Source organism: Mixophyes fleayi, chromosome 2 (genome assembly GCF_038048845.1).
Source record: "Mixophyes fleayi isolate aMixFle1 chromosome 2, aMixFle1.hap1, whole genome shotgun sequence".
NCBI lineage: Eukaryota > Metazoa > Chordata > Amphibia > Anura > Limnodynastidae > Mixophyes > Mixophyes fleayi.
This window is the reverse complement of record NC_134403.1, coordinates 242,949,887-242,967,435: the sequence shown is the minus strand read 5'-3', so window position 1 is coordinate 242,967,435 and position 17,549 is coordinate 242,949,887. Positions and strand designations below refer to the sequence as shown.

The 17,549-nt window shown below is 36.1% G+C and overlaps 1 protein-coding gene across 1 annotated transcript; it reads right to left on the bottom strand.

The window, feature by feature from the left end:
* Nucleotides 1–799: 799 nt before the first annotated feature.
* LHX1 (LIM homeobox 1) lies at nucleotides 800–13,402 on the bottom strand. The gene is made up of 5 exons (XM_075195714.1): nucleotides 12,457–13,402; nucleotides 9,926–10,155; nucleotides 9,286–9,560; nucleotides 4,401–4,566; nucleotides 800–2,424 (listed from the first exon to the last, which is right to left on the bottom strand). Exons 1-5 carry the CDS (start codon nucleotides 12,624–12,626, stop codon nucleotides 2,045–2,047), a joined length of 1,221 nt encoding a protein of 406 aa, XP_075051815.1. The 5' UTR covers nucleotides 12,627–13,402; the 3' UTR covers nucleotides 800–2,044.
* Between the last annotated feature and the right edge of the window lie 4,147 nt (nucleotides 13,403–17,549).

The window sequence follows — 17,549 nt, the reverse complement described above, 5'->3', positions numbered from 1 at the left end:
AGATTTCGTTATACTGTCGGCACAATCATTTTGAATTAAATATAGTCTGCAGTTTGCATCATAATTTATATTTATAGCGCATAGAGCACAAAATATTCTTATAAATGTTACCCTCCCGCCTGCTGAATAAGTTGAATGATCGAGAATCCATCTATTTATGTGACTTCATAATAAAAAACACATTTTCTTGCCATGGGCGTTCGCAGTTCAATTACTGAAAGCAACATGACCTTCAAAACAAATTAAATATTGGTATCTAAAAATATGTATTTACAGACTACTAAAGCGGTCCAATTGAACTGCGACAATTGTATGCTAATATAGGGCGAGATTATATCGGTAATATTTGAAATGGGCTATTGATGCAATGCACTTAAATACACATATGTAGCATTTTTAATCTGCATAATATATAATATTAAACAATCTTCTACCTGGATATAGGCTACCTTTTATACAAGCTTTGCACAGGAAAAAAAGCAAAAAAAAATTGCGAACACAAGTCATGCCTTATGTGATGTCGTTTGATAATAATAATTATATGAAATCATTATTATGATTTTACTGGTTTAAACAATAATCTTGTTAAAACTATATGGTGTTGTTTGCGCAATATTTGCAGTATTTAAGTACTTTTAAAAAGTACTCTTAAAAATATTTACAAAACAGATTTACATTCGTGTATTTAAAATAAATAAATAATTGTACACAAATAGCCAAGTAGTATAAATATTAATGCATAATATAGGCCAGCCAAACAACCTCCGAGACACACAATGAAATACAAATTATCTAAACATCAGATTTTCTATTTTTATTAAAAATCCACAAATTATCAACATGTTTTCCTTTCATACAGTGAATGGTCTAATATGCACTGGAGGTCACACAAGTTTAGGCTTATAATAACAATAAAAGACGTATGAGAAATTTAATATATAAAGAAAACGCAGCTCAGAACTGCATATTTGACCATAAAATTTAAACATTTTGGACTTTCTCTCAGGACACAAAAATAAAACCTGCCTGGGTCTATATAAGCCATTAACAAGTCAATGGATGTTCAACAGGACTAAAAAGTTTATGAAAGGTTTTGAAACCGTGTAACATATTTAAACACTTTCTATGGTGATTGGCGCTAACGCACCTTACAGTATTTTGTGCTATTATTTTATTTGGCACCTCACTTTTTGTTCATTTTCTTTTGCCTTCTGTAAACAATACCCTAAGAAAACTAGCACGTTACCAAATTCCCATTCAATCAGTCCCGTTACATCAACAGAAAACATAACTAAGAAAATGAATCATTTGGTTGATTGCTCAAAACTTTTGCTTTTTTTACAGAGGTTTCTAAAACTGGATTATTACTAAAACGTTAGGCTCCTGAATTTAACGTCATACGTAAACAGTTGACTGTTTTAGTTCAATAGTTAAATAGTCTTTAAGTTTTCGTTATCAGTGAAGGTAGAATCTATTTCAAGTCAGTCTTGTAGCAGGCCTGACAGCAGACCTTCAGCGTGAGGATACTTCATTTGTGTGAGTAGCTTTGTAAAGGTAGAATAGTTGATGCTGAGGGCTTTACATTGTTGTATTTGATATTTTGGCAAATAAATGTTCTGTTCCACCTATATTTCAGGTGTATATATATTGAAGCTTATACTAGTTTTTTTCAACCTCTAAGGTGCAATAATTAGACATAGTGATACCGAGTAGAACAATCCTTAACAAGGGTGCTCTAGGGCATTTTAGCTGTGTTTATGAAGTTAAAGATTATGATTGTGTACCAGATATTGGTATAATTTAAGTAATCTCCTGCCATTGCAGCACTTCACATTACAGCTTCTCCAGTATTTGATCTCTCACTAGACAAGGTATGTTTGGGATTTCTGTTGTTCCAACAATTCCAAGGCATTCGTATTTCAATCCAAACAATGCTGTTTCAGATGGAGAATATAATATACGTCTTCCAGTTCTGTACACCATAGCATTGTCGGGAGAGTTAAGAATTTGCACCAGTCTTATGTTTGCTTATGATTGATTGTAACTACCAGACAGCCGCTTCGTTCATTTCTGGTGGATGTGACAAATGGTTCCCATATGTTGCACCCCCATTGACTGATAAACTGGAAAAAGGAGGACTTTGACCAAAAACCTCTGCGGACATTGAGTGCATAGAGCCGGGGAGGTTCGGTTCTGGGCTAGGCGAGTCCCCTGGAGGATGGGACATGATGTCAGTGAATCGCTGGGCGTCACTGGATGGGTGATGCCCGGGTAATGGGTGGTCCATTGTACCAAGTGGAGTTCCTGCTGGTCCAGATGAAGGTACAAAGGGCAAATCTACAGGGGTCTGAGCTTGCGATGAGGGGGGGCCTTGAGGAAAAAAATCGTAGTTGCTTCCTGGGCCATAATATTCGGTCTGGTAATCTACAATACAAAATATTTCAGATAAATTATAGAACACTTCAAAGAGCATCAGTAATGCATAAATCTCATTTCTAGTTCAGATTTGAGCCAGGCTTTAACAATGTAATTTCCAGACAGTACAATTTATGAAGGACAGCGTTCCTAAGACATAGGACCTCATTTAAAGTCGGACGCAAAGTTCCGTTTTAGGCGTATCCAAATAAAAAAATACTATCATGCATGTGCAGAAAGCACCAAATCCGCCTGCATCTTGGACACTTGCGCCTAAAACAGACTTTGCGTTCGACTCTAAATGAGGTCCTAAACATTAGCTAAGTGCTACTTTTCATTAGTTTCAACATTCTTTATTCCCTTCCTACAAATATATTGTAGCTAAAATCCAAACGGGAACCGGGCATTCTAAGGAAACTGAAATACATATTTATGTTTTCTAATAAGTAAATCAAATTAGTAAAGTCACACCCCGAACTTGCAAATCAGACCGTTTTCAATACTGTAGTACTATTTTTGAAATGGTGGAAACCAGTATCAATAGGATGACCATTTTACATGTGATTACACAGCGCGATGCTAGGTGACATGCAACATACATGCCTGTAAGACGCTATACTGGCTTCCACCATATCAACAATAGCACTACAGTACTGGAAAGCCCCCATAAAATAATATTAGCAAGATATTAAAGAATCATCTCTCAAGAGACATTTTACAAAATACTTATAGAAATGGAAAGTAGCTCTCCTCCATATAGTAAAATCTAAATTGTTCCCTTAGTCTTCTGTTATTTACAGACTACACCTATGAAAGTAATAGTTACAAAGCCTAAACACATACTTACTGCGGAAAACCAAACCTTGCTAGTCAAAATATAGAGCAATGAGAAGTATCTATGGGGCGGTGTGTGGATAGTAAACTTAAAGGAAAGACACTGAAAAATGCTTTAACGTCGCTTATTTTAAAAAGTAACCATTGTTACTTATCTACCAAACATGCCATTAAATATTAACAGCTTGTTTCATGCTTGAAAACACAGGGATTTACTAAAGTGTTCTTGGTATACTCTGATCAATCTCACTGATAAAAGGAAAGAAAAATCTAAAAGCTTGCAAAAAATTCCAATAGCAGCCTTAAAGATTATATTGATTATTATCGGGTCTTATATTAAATGTAACGTCCTACTGATAAAGGGAATCAAAGCGATAACATTTATCATTCAAGAACAAGTACATTTTGGGCCTGATTTTGATTTAGGAGCAAAGCAAAGAAAAGGAGCAACTTTGTACCTTGGCAAAACCAAGTTGCATTAGAGCGGGAGGTACAATTAAAATGTGGGGACAGATTTACAGTTGGGGTAGGGCATGTCATAGATCAACTTTAATTTCAGTGTAAAAATAAAGCTAACAATTATTTGTGTGCTACATGCAAAAAAACAGCCACTATTTTCCTTGCATGCAAATAAATATTTCAATTTGTACCCCTTGCATTGTTACATGGTTTGTCCAAGTGCAAAGATGTTCCTTTGCTTTGATCCTAACTCAAAATTAAGCCCTTTTGCGTTGATTGCTAAAAAAAAACTAAACAGAGACCTTCAGCGCAACATGAGTCCTAAATATTTTTTGCAGAATGATTTGCCCACACGAAAAACGTTTTAAAATGTAGATTATGGGATTGTACTATTGTACTTGAAAACATGCATACTTTCTGTATGTATTGTAGTATAATGTATAGTTACCCTTTTCCCAGTCCAAACATTTTTATATATGAGTGCTATCCTCCTCCGCAGTAGATAGTGCCTATGATTTTCCCTTTTATTAACACACAATAGATGGTTGACTTGAGACTGAATTACAGTTTGGACCAAATTATTTATTGCCGATTTTGATAAATGTATATTATTTCAATGATAGTATCTATGTAACGTGTTTTTTTTTTCCTTCGCTTCATATAAGCATTGTATATATAGTACACTAACGCACCACCATAGAACGAGAAAGGTCCATTGGGGATAAGCTCCCCCGGCTCCAGCCGATCCACCAGTGGCCTCATTCTCCGCGGGCTCCTGAAGAAGGCGTGTCGGCGGGCGCCCAGGGCGCTCAGCTGCTTCATCCGCCTCTCTTTGGAACGTCGGTTCTGAAACCACACCTGGAACAGGGACAGCAATATGTGAAGCATCCAAATGAGAGGGTGACATGATAAAATGGATTACAGTAATCTTGATGAGCATATTGTTACTGTACATTACTATAGAAAGGCACGTCTGAGCTACATAAAGCGCCATCTGTTAATCAGAAGTCCCTGTTTAATAGCTCGATGCTCCTCTATGTATTATTCTATATGGCGTTGAGGTTATTTATCCCTATCTACCCAATTTAAGTGTAACACTGTGTATGTGTGCTTTGTCAAATATCTAACTATCTATCTAATCGTGTAATTTACATGATAAAAGCCTACATGTTTAATGCTTTTGAGTCTGAGATTTTCAGTATAGACAATGCATGGTGATTTACATACCATTTACATATTAATACTAACTTCGGCCCCCATGTTTTGTTTTTTTTGTAAAAAGTGAAATCTGGCTGCTCTTTGGAACCATGCATGTAGCATGTTCGGCCATTTAGGTATCTAACGGACTGACCCGCCATCTCGAACGCAGCCAGTGTCAGTTAGGCAGAAGGACAAAGAATATCCACATTCAAGCAAATTTTGCTTGCAAGTTTTATATTAAAAAAAAGTGATATGATTGCTACATATACGAGCCATATAAACAACTTCATAGCTCAGAACTGAACCATCTACTCATGTGTACAGTCATTGGTCTTTTGGAAACAGCGCCCAGTTGAAAACTATCCATTGAACAACTGTGTCTGCTCGATGTGACCACAACAGGTATGGTGAAATTAAGTTGTTCAGTGATCGAATAAAGTTGTTCAGAATCTTCCCACAAGATTTGATTGATATCTTCTGGACTAATGAGAACCTGTATTTGTAAGTCTTGCAGGTCTGATAATTATTAGGAAACGGTGGAATGAACGGGTGGATTTAAAAAAAAATTACAACAAATGGAAATATTCTCCTAATAACAATAATTCCACAGAAAAGCACATAGTGGTTTAGACCTTATGCAATCGAAATCTACAACCCATCTTCTAGCTGCAAGACACCAATAACTATTACTATACGTTAAAACGATCTAAAGTTCAATCTCACATCTGTTTTCTTATATTTAATTTCATAGCGCTCTATATTTTAGAATAAATCGGGATAATTCTACATCATAGTATTATTATTATTATTATTATTAGTAGTAGTAGTAGTAGTAGTAGTTATTCTTATTATTAGAGAACCTAGAACAATATGAGGTAAAAAAAATAAATAAATCAGTCAACAAACATAAATGGCTATATATTGGGGACAGGTTTCTTCATGTCTCTAGAATGTATTTACAAATACAGTTTTACGCACTTCTACATCGCTTGTATTCACTCGGCTATTATCTATGTAGATTACTGTATTTCTTAGCACCTCGAGGGAGGGTAACAAGACGGCAGCGAGCCAATTAGGCCCTGGAATTCTCTAGTTTTTACATATGAGACATGGCACTGGGAAATAACTTCTTTCTATGCTACAATGAATATGCAGCATTCATATATTGTATATAGTATGAAATTATAGAAACTATGTCACTGTTCACTCACTACCATTAGCCATAGAACAGGTTCACTACAAGACAGTTTTAACAGCAAGTAGGAGTGATAACTGTACAAGTAAGCTGATTGAAAGTTCGTTTTAGCAGGTAATAATTTCTGAAATTATTTCGTATCCCAAATTCATACTCGCATAAAGGAAAGGACATGGTTCAGTTGCTACATGTTGCTATGTTCCTTATAATAATCGGTTATACAAATGCTTGGGGTAGTGCAGCTGTATAACGTGCCAATTTAGGTAGCCACATGCAAAACGTTGCCAGGCTACCAGCCTTCTTCTGCGAGGCCTCATTATGTCAACCGACAGAAGTGCAGCACTTTTATAGACTAAAATCTAAACATTTACAGGAATAAAATCCCTAAACCATGTACTGTTCAATCTGCCTTATTTAGGTTCACTTCTGGTTTTGGTATTAGAAAATACATTTCTAAATGGGAGACTGCAGTTATGCTTTTTACATAGAAAATTCGGATGGTAAACTACCACCAGAAAAATGGCTCTACAGCTTCTGGTCAGAATGAGTCGTTCCTATCGCGCATGCGTAGATGAGGTTTATGTAACCACAATACAGAACAATTCCTGTTACATTGCATCACTCTGCTCCCTGATCAAACAAAAAAACACATTCTACACTATCATTGCAGTGACGAAAATACTCCTAAATCTGATGTGTCCATATTTTCACCCATAGACAGCCCGGTGGCTTAGTGGTTAGCATTTCTGCCTCTCAGCCCTGTGTTCATGAGTTCGATTCCGACCATGGCCTTATCTGTGAGGAGTTTGTATGTGTTTGCGTGGGTTTCCTCCGGGCACTCCGGTTTCCTCCCACACTCAAAAAAACCCCCCATACTAACATGTTAATTGACTGCTATCAAAATTGACCCTAGTCTGTGTTTCTGTGTGTGTGTGTGTATATGTTAGGGAATTTAGGGGCATATTCAATTAGGGTTCCGGTTTGCGGGATTTACGTACCCAACCCTATGGGCTGCGAACGAAAATCCACGTTATTGCGGTAACGTGGATTAAGTGACTGATGTGAGTGAGTTCTCTGTACAGCGCTGCAGAATTAGAGCTCTATATAAATAAATGATGATAGATTTGACAACGGACAATTGGTTATTGTAGGCAATTTATAGATTAAAAGCCTCCTGTACACCATTATTTATTGGTTACATTTTTGTCAGTCATTGCATGTACAATCTTTTTGTGTAATAATGCCATTATTGTTTGCACTTATTTTATGGATGCTTTGGTGTTGCCTAGTTTCTACACGTATGTATTCCAACTGCTAAACAGTACTGGATTAAATGTAATATAAATAATCACACGCATAATTGAAATCATCCTAGTCATTAAGAAATGTACTCTTATCTCTTATATAAATAGCAATAAGTTATCGCAATCGAAAACTGGTATATGCTTTGTATAATGAAATCTATAGACATATGGGCCTTTTTACCATTGTGCGTGGCTACATTTAGCCATTTGTAATTTATGCATTTATGTTTGTCTGCTGTGCAAAAACAAAAAAATAATAATAATTAAATCACATAGTATAATTTCAAACGTTTATTTTCGTGGCTTTAAAGTTGGCAATCACAATAGATATTAAACACTGCAGCAAGATTATGGGCCAATTCAATTGTGCCGAGGATAACGTAGCGTTAACAGTGTAACCGTTAATACGGTAAAACTGCGCATAATTACCCTTAATACGGTAATTTCAACGGTGGATTTTTACTCGCGGCTCCCTGAGCTGTGAGATGAAATCCAGGCTAAAATTACCGTATTAACGGTAATACTGTTATCGCTACGTTATTCTCGGCGCAATTGAATTGGTGTGTGTGTTTTTGTGTGTGTGCGTGTGTTTGGGGGTGGCGGAGTCTGGCATGATTTTATTCCGCTTCGTTGTTTATATTTCTCACATTGGCCTTATTTGCTACATTAAAGTCTGCAAAATGATACACTTTTTTTTCACTTATTAGCCTTGCAGAAATTGGAATTCCTGTCTGAACTTGGTCTGGGAAGACTTCAGGGAAGCTAACTTTAGGTCTTACCAAATTGTTCAAAGAAAAGCTGGTTCTGCTTCATATGACTCTAATATATGTAATATATATTTACAGTCGGTGGTTTGGCTACTGATTTTTCCCCGTTGGTATTGAATTAAACATTTAAAGGCATTTAGCTTTCCCCTTGCTTGGCTTTCCCGCTTTAGGTCAAGAATGATTGAGTTAATTCTTATTACCCTGACAAGATTACTCCTAATTATCCTCGCACTAAGGTTCCTCCAATCTAACCTCGCCTTAATGATCTTTTAACCCTCCATTACCCCCAGCTCTGCGGGTTTATAAACCTTTTAATAATCCCAACTCATTGTCATTCTTATTTTTCCATTAACCCCTCACATTTATGGTTATTAATTTCTAGTCCATTTGCAAGTTGATACCCATGTTCAATCCTTGCAGACCAATAAATGATGAGATAGGAGGAATACTGAAATAGTATTTGTGCTATATTCCATTCCAGAATATTAGTTATATTTCAGTAGCGTGAACAATTTACAACCTACACAGTAGTTCTGCGATGTGTTAGTATTATTAATTATTATTAAATTGAAGCAGGTCTGTAATTATGCTATGTATTTAATTACACAATAAATAAGAAATGGCAATGAAATAAATAATATTTTATAGCAAAGATAGCAAATATTTTTAGATTATATTTAAAATCTTCATATTTTTTGCATTTTTCTTCAAGCATACAACACAGAACATATCATTTCTATATGCCCTAAAATATGTTATGACTGTTATGTTCATTTATATTATTAATATTTCTGACACTTTATGCAAATATTGTGTGGAAGACCCTTATAAATATATGGCACAGTACAATAATTGCATGTGCACCAAACAAATTATGTGATTTTAATATGTAACGCTTCCCCACAATTCATTTTTAATAAAAGTCAAATACCTGGTCTGCAGTAGGGCTTCCAAAAATTACAATTTATTTTTCGTTCATGATGTCTTTCAATGATTTGTAGGAATGAAACACAGTGCGTCTGATATATTATGACGCATTGTACGGTGAGTAATCTTAAAATGTTTTCCAAATTCGTGGTAGTATACCTATCATTGAAACAAGTAATATTACCTGTATGACTCTCATGTTGAGGCCAGTCTCCTGGGCCAGTTGTTCTCTAATGTGTCTTGTTGGTTTAGGTGTAGCTGCAAATGCAGCTTTCAGGGTCTCAAGCTGTTTGGCTTTGATAGTGGTGCGAGGTCCTCTCCTTTTTGCCCCTAGGTTCTGGTCATCGTTTTCGTTAATCCCAGTTTCCTTATCTGAGATGTTAGCGCTTTCGGAGTCCTTTGCGTCATCTTGAGATGGGTCTTGAGAGTCAGGAGATAAACTAGGGTCACTGCCTGTTACTAGTCCAGGGAGAAAAAAAATCATATCAAACAAAGGATGATAGCATCGGAACAACACATGTTACTTGTATATGGAAAGCCATGGCTAGTGTTCCCCCCACCCCCCTGTTCTGTAAACTATAATATTTAAAACACATTTTTAAAATTCAAAATATTTAAAATTATGGTGCACCTTGTCTAAAACACACTTCTCCACGCCGTACTAATATATATATATATATATATATATATATATATATATATATATATATACTGTGCAGAGAGACAAGGGAGTCTGGGGCATAAAATTGAGATGGAGGGATTTGGGGGAGAAAAAAATAAAGAGGGGGAGAACTAGTGTCACTGTGTGCCATCACAAGTTTTACCTGAGAGAAGACTATTTTCTTTGGCAGGGTTGTTATTGTTGTTTAGGTAATCTTCTTTGCACACAAACTTGTTCTCATCAATGATATACAGTTCCTCGCCAGTGGAGAGCTGTTTGTTACACATCATACATGTGAAACAGTTCAAGTGGAACACTTTACTCCTTGCCCTCCTGACCAGGTCACTGGGGGAGATTCCCTGGGCGCAGCCAGCACACTTGGTACCAAAACGTCTAGCAGAGACACAGAATAAGATCACGCGTTATCATTTTCACAGACACTGTCTAATAGGTGAAATAAAAATGAAAATTCACACCTCTCAAGACAAAGAGCACAGCCAAGTAGCATTGCAATATTGTATATTTACTTAAAGTCGTGCTGGCATTTCACTGTTTATATAAAATTGTACGCTAATGTTACAGTGGTCATATTCTGTATGTTCGATTATTATTGAATATATTTATTCCTATACTAACAGCAACGACATTTTTGGCATATTTGCTGTAGACATCCGTACTGTCGTATTGCCTCAAAATGAAACAAAAACAAATAAACAGATAAGCATTTTAAATATATAGGATATTTTAGTACTCGGGAGAGTGTTGCACATGACTGACTAAATTAATCTGTAACAATATTGTAGAAGAGGAAATGAATTTGAAAGCAATATTTGTGCATGGATAGATAGATATCGATTAGCATATTTAAATGTATACTAAAATATTAGTATACTTAAATATAGTCAAATTATTGAAGACGCGCAAGAAAAGCAATAAAATATCTCCAAAGAAGAATAGCGCTCTCTCTATCTCTAAAATCTATAGTAACCAGAATGTTTTAAAATTGAGATGCTCAAAAGTTGGTACTCAGGGACGAAAATAAGCAGAGAGCAGGGAGTTCTGGCCGCGGGAAACACTGTGCAAATATCTATTCTGGTTGTGTGATGGGATTGTCCGCGGGTTTCCTCCTCAAACACCTTTGCTATTCAAATCCAGTTATCACTTATTTACTAAAATCCACAGCCAATAACTACTTGGGGCCTATGCATTGCCCATTGCAGGACAGGATACCCAATCAATGAGTCATTCTAAGTACATTTCAAAGTGTTATTTCCTTCTCTGAGACTCCCCCGAAAACACACATACATGCATATCGCATGTACAGTGCAACAAACAAAAGTGCTTTATGTCACACAAACTAGCAAAAAGTCCTGTATAGAATAAAACTGTTTTTAGCACATTTTTACATATTTTAGGTCACTATACATTATTTATCTGCAAGGAGTTAAATTAACGAATCTATGTGATATAGCAAACACAATATTTAACTTCATAAAATCTTTTTCTAAATAATCCTAAAGCAAAATGTACAAAAAAAAAATCTAAATATGTCATATCCGATATAATATGAGCATTTTATTATCATCTAATGTTTTTGTGAAGAAATGCATGTTGTAGTATTGCTAAAGGTATATGCTTCAATTATTTTAATATTTTCTTGAATTTTTGTATATATACCAGTATTTACGTTGCTTGACATGAAGGGCAAAAATGACATTTTATCTAGGCCTGTTAAAGGCCATTGACATGAAAAGATCAGGAAAGATCATCTCTTTATCTGAGCAAAAGATGTCACATTCATCCATCAAATTATCATTTTAACTCACCGTTTGACCTCGAAAAACACTGCGTGAGAAATGCATTTCGGGCTATATAATTATCAAACCATTTGGGTAGTTTTTAACTGTGCTCCTAAATACATGGTGGGCATCTGCTGGCGGACTGAAAGCAGCTCCCCCCTTCATACTGATCGGGGGCATTAGATTCATTTTCAGACGATCTCCAAGGAGTCTTTATCTCTACTTTGTCACCACTAAAATATTCATCAGATGGTAAATACATTCTCAGTTGACAAGGGAGGATTGTAGACTACCTGGGGATACATAGCTCCTTATGTGTTTCATGTCGATTCTGATATGAACATATGTCAGATGTTAAAACACGGGATATTTGTCACTATGTAGAAATGAACTAAATGTTAATGTTATATAAATAAATGTCCATGAAATCTGTAGTTAGCTTATGCACTCATGTATATAGTGGGGTATTTATGGGTATATTTAGGTTTAAATGTACAAATTGTATTTACAAATATGGGAATGTGCACGGTGTACATACTCCAACATAGCGGGTGTTATCGCTTTTGGTTTTACAGTTCTTCAACTACAGTTCAAAACTACAAATAGTTTTATAATACAAGAGGTTGGCCTCGGCTGAAGGTGTAGAAGTAGAATGAACGAGCGAATGTGCACAGTATACCTTAGGCACACGTTTCATTTGAGCGGACTGATATGTTGCTGTGGACATAAACAAGCAAACCTGTGTAACAGGAGTATGAGAAAAACAGCAGCACCAATAGTGTTATGTTTGGTCCCTATAGTTCCCAGCATATATATATATATGTAAAGATAAAATTCTCCTTGCATGTGTCGTAAGGTGTAAGGCATATTAGACTTTGTTGAGGTCTGCACTTACCTGAAGAAGTCGTTTTTACAGTATAGCTTGCTTTCTCTAGAAAAACATTTTTCTGTTAAGTTGCATTTACATTCACAGCACTGTACACATTTCACATGCCAAGCCCTGTCCAGAACGTTCAACAAGAAGCGGTCCAGGATGGGCCTTTCGCATCCAGCACAGTGCACCATTGTCTTTGGTTGGCCAGGTAACAGAAGCCCCACACTCTCTATAGATCTGTATCAAATATATGACTCTAGGGCCGTTTTCCTTCTGAGTCTCGAAGCAGCCGCAGACAGCCAAACGGCTAGTACAGCTTCTGGAATAATGAAGATCCCAAACTAAGAAGCAAGATAGCAACAGTAACAGAAGAATACAAATCTAACAGCGATCAATTGGTTTTCTGGATTCTGAGGTAGCTCAGTCAGTGATGAAAGTGCATTTGCATTCCAAAATAAATACCAAGAGGTTGGGCTTTCTGTTCTAAATTACCAGCATAGCCTCAAATGTCAATGCAAATCTTCAATAAAGCTCCCTCTATGGGGATTGGGATGGATCTAGGTTCGGTTCCCAGAGATGGAGCGGGTCTATCTCATTTCTCAGTTCATTGCATTAAGGAAGTTAACTAGTCCAATAATGGATTCCAAGTCGTGTTGTTTATAACGAGGTGTCCAAATAGCTCTTGCAGTTGATTCAAACCAATCTCTGATAAAAGTCTTCCCTTTCCCTCTGTTGCCAGAGCAGAGAGATCGTAAGCCTTCAGAGGTGGAGTTTTGTGTTGTGTGTCTCGCAGAGGTCTGATCCTACAGGTCTGTGAATGCTCCAGTGACTGTCTCTTTCCATCTGAACTGTCTTCACTGGACTGCATGTTTCAGCTGCTGTAGAGCTAGCCTTATGCACAACTCTGTGACGAAACACTCACCAGCAGCCAATCAGCTTCTCACAGTCCCCTTGTAAACCATTAACCACGACACCAAGCTCTAATAGTACTGTAAAATCATTTGTAGAAATAGGGAAAGCAAACCACTGTCAAACCCTGTAGATAATGCCATATTTTAATTTTTTTATTTGGTAAGATATTCACCCTGTTGAAGAAATGGATCAAGCACAGAACGCTAATAATATATCTTGTATGATAAGTGTTCAAGTTGCTTCCTGCGCAGACGGTGATAAAAATGGTAGGTAATGTATGTATATATATATATATATATATATATATATATATATATATATATATATATATAAATAGACATATTTATTGCAAGCCCTTGTTTATCTACAACTAACATACTACAGGAAGCTTCGTGGTGATATTTGTTGTGTGTTAAATGTATGTTGTAGGCTGTCTAATGTTGCATCAAAAACCGCTCTAGATTGCTGCAGCAAAACGTGTCACAGCTACATCTCAATACTTATTTTATATACATATATATATATATATATATATATATATATATATACACACACACACACTATATATATATATATATATATATATATATATATATATATATATAGTGGGTGTGTCTATGTATTTTGTATGCTAACTTTTTGATATTAGAGTGTTTCTTTATAAATGGGTATTGATGATACACTGTGTGCTTCTATATATCCAAAGCATCTCTTTGAGGCATAGCTCCCTTATCATGACAAAAGGGAAATGTTCATTCTTATATAGTGTGTGTGTGTGTATGCATAATATTATGGCTAATTTACTTTATGCTCTTTTTGAGCAAGATATTATTTGAATAGCAGTCTCTGCTTTTTATTATTTTTATTTTTTTTTAACTTGCAATTTTTAAAAGGGACCATATTATATTTTTGTTTCACTGAATTTCTCCTTACAGCTATTGACATTTTCACTGAAAATAAACATAGGAATGCATGATAACTGTTTATTATAAATGTGCACAATTTTCGTCATAATTGCATTGCGAATTATTGTTGTTGATATTAGTGCATTGTGACACATGCATAAGTGTGTAAAATCCCCCAATAAAGAAGAAACCTTTTACTAAAGTTTCCACCGTTTGGATGGGATTTGCTTTTTCTGTAAAAAGACTAAAAGGAAGCGTTTCACTTGGATGTATAATGAACACTGTTGGCTGAGTTCACAAATAAACATTTGCAAACAAAGCTGGCTGTTTCTGTCTGACTGGCAAGTATCAGCTAGGTGTTGATTGTTAATTAAACAACATCAGTGAGAAAGGGATCTGCAACTTTAAAGCCATGATTTTTTAATCTTATGGTCGTTTTCAATTTGTTTGTTCCTGAAATTGTCAAATTGCTTGTTGCGAATTTAATGCAGATAGAAGAGAATTTTCTGTTTTAAGATGTTCACACTATCGGTTGTTCACTATACATCACTAGAGAGGTTTGAGTCTTGTAAGACTTGGATCATTGTAGATACTGGGTTTTTTCCATGGAGAAAGTAAAATGGCTAAAAACTAAACAACGGTATCAAGATTTGTGAAGAGTGTAATATGTTGAAACATTGAGAGTATATAGCATCGCAGACATGTTCTATAAGGTCAGAACAATATAAGTCCTGCATAATAAAAATGCACATATGAACAATACCAAATACATATAAAGCAATCAAAAATTAACGCTGAAAGAGGAATTTCTGTGTTGGAGAACCTGTATTTTGCTTATATTTCATGCGGATAAGCTCTGGCCAGCTCTAACTTTACAATTTGCATACATTTGTTATGATCTCATGGAAGAGTAGTATTATCAGTATCAAAGTAGTGATGTTTGCATGCAACAGCTAAATAGTAACAACATATTTTGAGTCAGTGCTTATTTAGAAATGGTGTTAAATAGCGTATATAGACTTTATGATGTGCATTGAAAAAATTTAAAATGTGCGTTTCCATACCTTCCAGCAACTGGGGTATTCTTCACTGATATGATAACATTCAGATAAGGTTTTGGAAAATCTGTCTATCCCCTTCTGATCAGACACATTTCCAGTTTAACGCTGTATCAGACTATGCAATCTCCCCTGTTCGCCTATGTTCTTTGTCTGTGCATAGACTGGATGAAATATCAACTGTCTTTCCCCAGCAATGTCTTGTGTCATTCCCATCAGCTGTTTGTTTGTATTCTCTGCTCGTTTATTGGTAAACGGTAAAAATTGAAATCAATACAGCAACCTTTTGCCCGCCCCCTCTTCCTCTCTGCATATGTGCTACTTCTCATGTAAAACAGAGGGTAGGGATGTCTGGAGATATTATAGTGCTATAGAGCCCATAGGGCGACAGCTGTACGCTTCTGTCAAGGGACTTCTTCCTTTCACTGCAAGTCCCAGATGACAAGTGTTGGTCAGGGATGAATAAGAGATAGGAGATGAGCATCTCATGTTGAACTCATTCTTGCGTTCTAATGTATTTTGTGAAATATCTGCTTATTCTTTCTCCAAATCCTAAGATCCCAGCTGCAAGCTGAAAAGTTATTTTCTGCTCCTACCGTCATCAACAGCACAACAGACCAGCGAGTTTGCTTAAAGGCCTTATGCTGAAAACCTCAAATGTTTGAGGGGCTAACCATGTTAATAGAGAGCAGATGATGTAGTGAGTGTGTAGCAAAATATTTAATTTTCTAGTACTAAAATATCTACCCAATAAAAACCACTTTACATAAACAAACAACACACAAATATTGTTCAAACGAGAACCGTGCAGAGCAAATAGAAAAATACATGCTTAATGGAAATTTTGTGTCGTTGCTATTTTTCTCCGCGTGGTAGTGTATAGTTGTCTAAACATTTCCAATGCAGGAATGCAAAATACTTAAGTATTTCTCTGGATTTCTACAGCAACTGTGCGTCTGGCTGTAGCAGCGTATTGTACAAGTAGGCAGCTGGGGAGGCATTGGGGTTGTCAGAAGCCATCTGTACCTGAGTCTAGATGTAACCACTGAGTACAGCAGTGTGGCCCAACCTTTCTCCTTAACAAACGATCATAGGAAATCATTTTTTGTTATCAGCGAACTGGAAAGCGATGCACTCTCAGGACTAATACACCGTATAGCAAAGTCTTTCCTTTTGATCCCACATTTTAAAAGGAGAATTGATTTATTGTCAGGATTTCCTGGCAAGGAATTAGTTAGAATTTTTGGCCGGGGTCTGAGAAAGTCGGTGGCTTCCTGCTTTCACTGGAGCGTGTCATTATACATGACTTTTAAAGGCAATTACCTGCATGTTTTCTCTTTTCAAGTTATCGGCAAAAAAAAATATCTCTCCAATAAAACAGGAAAAAAGAAAGAAAGCCCTTAAAGGTTTATTCTGACAATTTCAGTAGTTGTAGGTGATAGTCCCAATCTTCTTTTCTAGCCGGATGAAGCCCAGTTCTTATTGTGTGCATCTAATAATATTTTTCTACTTAGCCCCATATTTCACGTATTTACTCATCAACTAGGAAGCGTAAATATTTATACAATTAATTATACAAGTTTCTTCTTATAGAGCTAGCTAACTAATGCTAGCTGTGAACATTGTTACACCAAGCGATATAGAAAGGGCAATTGGTAACTATTGCAGTTGCCAAGGCACCCTATATGAAATACTGGCACTGCCGACAAGTGATGTCTGTAGAGGGATGAGGTTGAACACAAGATCATAGCCAGGAGGAAGCCATACAACACCAACATTGTAGCCTGGGGTCAATCTATACTATAGGGGCTGTTCAAACTGGAAAGTTGTCCTGCCTGCCGTGTCTACTTGTTTCTTTCCCAGGGACATACAAAAGTTCTTAATTTGTTCTGCTTTTACTGCTGCAGGATTTTGTATGTGGCTCTGGAGAGAACACATTATGTAAAGGCTAATTAATTAATATTTCACGATCTATCAGAAGGGATTTTGCGTATAACACATTCAGCAATAGGCATAAATAACACATGTTCACTGACGTCTCATAACTACAGAAACATACAGGTGAAGTTGTAGACAACATCGTATAAATGCAACTAACAGGCTGTGTGTAGCTTATAAATCTTACAACGCACTCACCTATTTGTATTTAGTCAAAATATTCGAAGTTCTATAGGCATCATTTCCCTAAAGTCACACGTTAATTTCCATCTTAATAAATATTGAAAATTTACATTAAGTA

Coding starts and splice junctions, on each gene's coding strand:
- LHX1 (XM_075195714.1), bottom strand. CDS start 12,626: ATGGTGCACTGTGCTGGATGCGAAAGGCCCATCCTGGACCGCTTCTTG. Junction 9,561..9,925: donor AGAAAATAGTCTTCTCTCAG/GTAAAACTTGTG, acceptor TCCCTGGACTAG/TAACAGGCAGTGACCCTAGT. Junction 4,567..9,285: donor TCAACATGAGAGTCATACAG/GTAATATTACTT, acceptor TCCCTGTTCCAG/GTGTGGTTTCAGAACCGACG.